Here is a 1,052-nt window from a genome sequence, read left to right on the forward strand (position 1 = left end):
GATGTCTTATGTGTGGGTGTGGGCTAGGAGGTGTTGCAGCAAGTGTTGGAATATTTGGTGCAGTTGCTGTAAATGAGTTGACAAAAGCTGCTACGGTTTCCGCATTTGAATTCGCTACTGAGGAGGGTATAAAAGCAGGTATCCAAGCAGCAATTGCAAAAATAAAAGGTACATCTGCTTTTCTTCAATTAAAAAATGTACCGTGGTCAAATTTCATTGATGGATCAAATTATAATACTATCCCTAGTCTTGTTAATGCTGTTACAAATGCCATCAATTCAACTGGAAAAACGTGCAATGATTATGGTACCTCTATGGATCAGGCGTGTAGTGCAATAGGAACTAATGTTAATGCATGGTTAGGTCCAGTTGCACAAGCCGCTAAAGATACGACTGCTTCCATAACCGAAAGTATTAAAACTGGTAAACTTGGTGAGGTAGCAACTACAAGTTCCAATTTGTACAGTGCAATTGGTTACTCCGTCCTTGCCATATTAATTATAGTTTTAGTTATGATAATAATTTATTTAGTTTTACGTTATCGACGAAAAAAAAAAATGAATATAAAATCCCAATACAAAAAATTATTAAATCAATAAATATATGGTTCCATGATATTAAATTCAATTTAATGTTTTGTGAATTTTAGATTTATAATACAAGCATATTAGTATAATTAAATTTTTATAACATTATATTATTTTTTTCATATAATTTTTTTTTTGTTTATTCTTATGTAATTATTAAATTAATTAATTTATATTTATTTATTTTTTTTTTAGTGAAATGAGTGTAAATTATATATATTTTTTCTTAATAAAGATTTTATATAAATATATATTGTTTGTATATTTATACATAAATATTTATTCATTATGCACTCATTAAGAATACCTTGCAATATATATATTTTAAATTTCTCATATAAAATAATAATGTAATGGAATATATAATATAATTAATCTTATATTGATATATTATTTAAAATAAAATTATATTAATATAATATAAACTAATAAATAAATCTAATTTTAATTAATAATATTATTCTT

The 1,052-nt window shown here is 24.9% G+C and overlaps 1 protein-coding gene across 1 annotated transcript; it reads left to right on the plus strand.

Annotated features, from left to right (window-relative positions):
• Window positions 1–8: 8 nt before the first annotated feature.
• Window positions 9–599, plus strand: PRSY57_0026900 (rifin; the record flags this gene model as incomplete). The annotated part of the gene is made up of 1 exon (XM_020114326.1): window positions 9–599. A coding segment is annotated over one exon (591 nt), but the record flags the coding sequence as incomplete, so codon positions are not given.
• Window positions 600–1,052: the final 453 nt, after the last annotated feature.

This window comes from Plasmodium reichenowi (assembly GCF_001601855.1).
Source record: "Plasmodium reichenowi strain SY57 chromosome Unknown, whole genome shotgun sequence".
Classification (NCBI taxonomy): domain Eukaryota; phylum Apicomplexa; class Aconoidasida; order Haemosporida; family Plasmodiidae; genus Plasmodium; species Plasmodium reichenowi.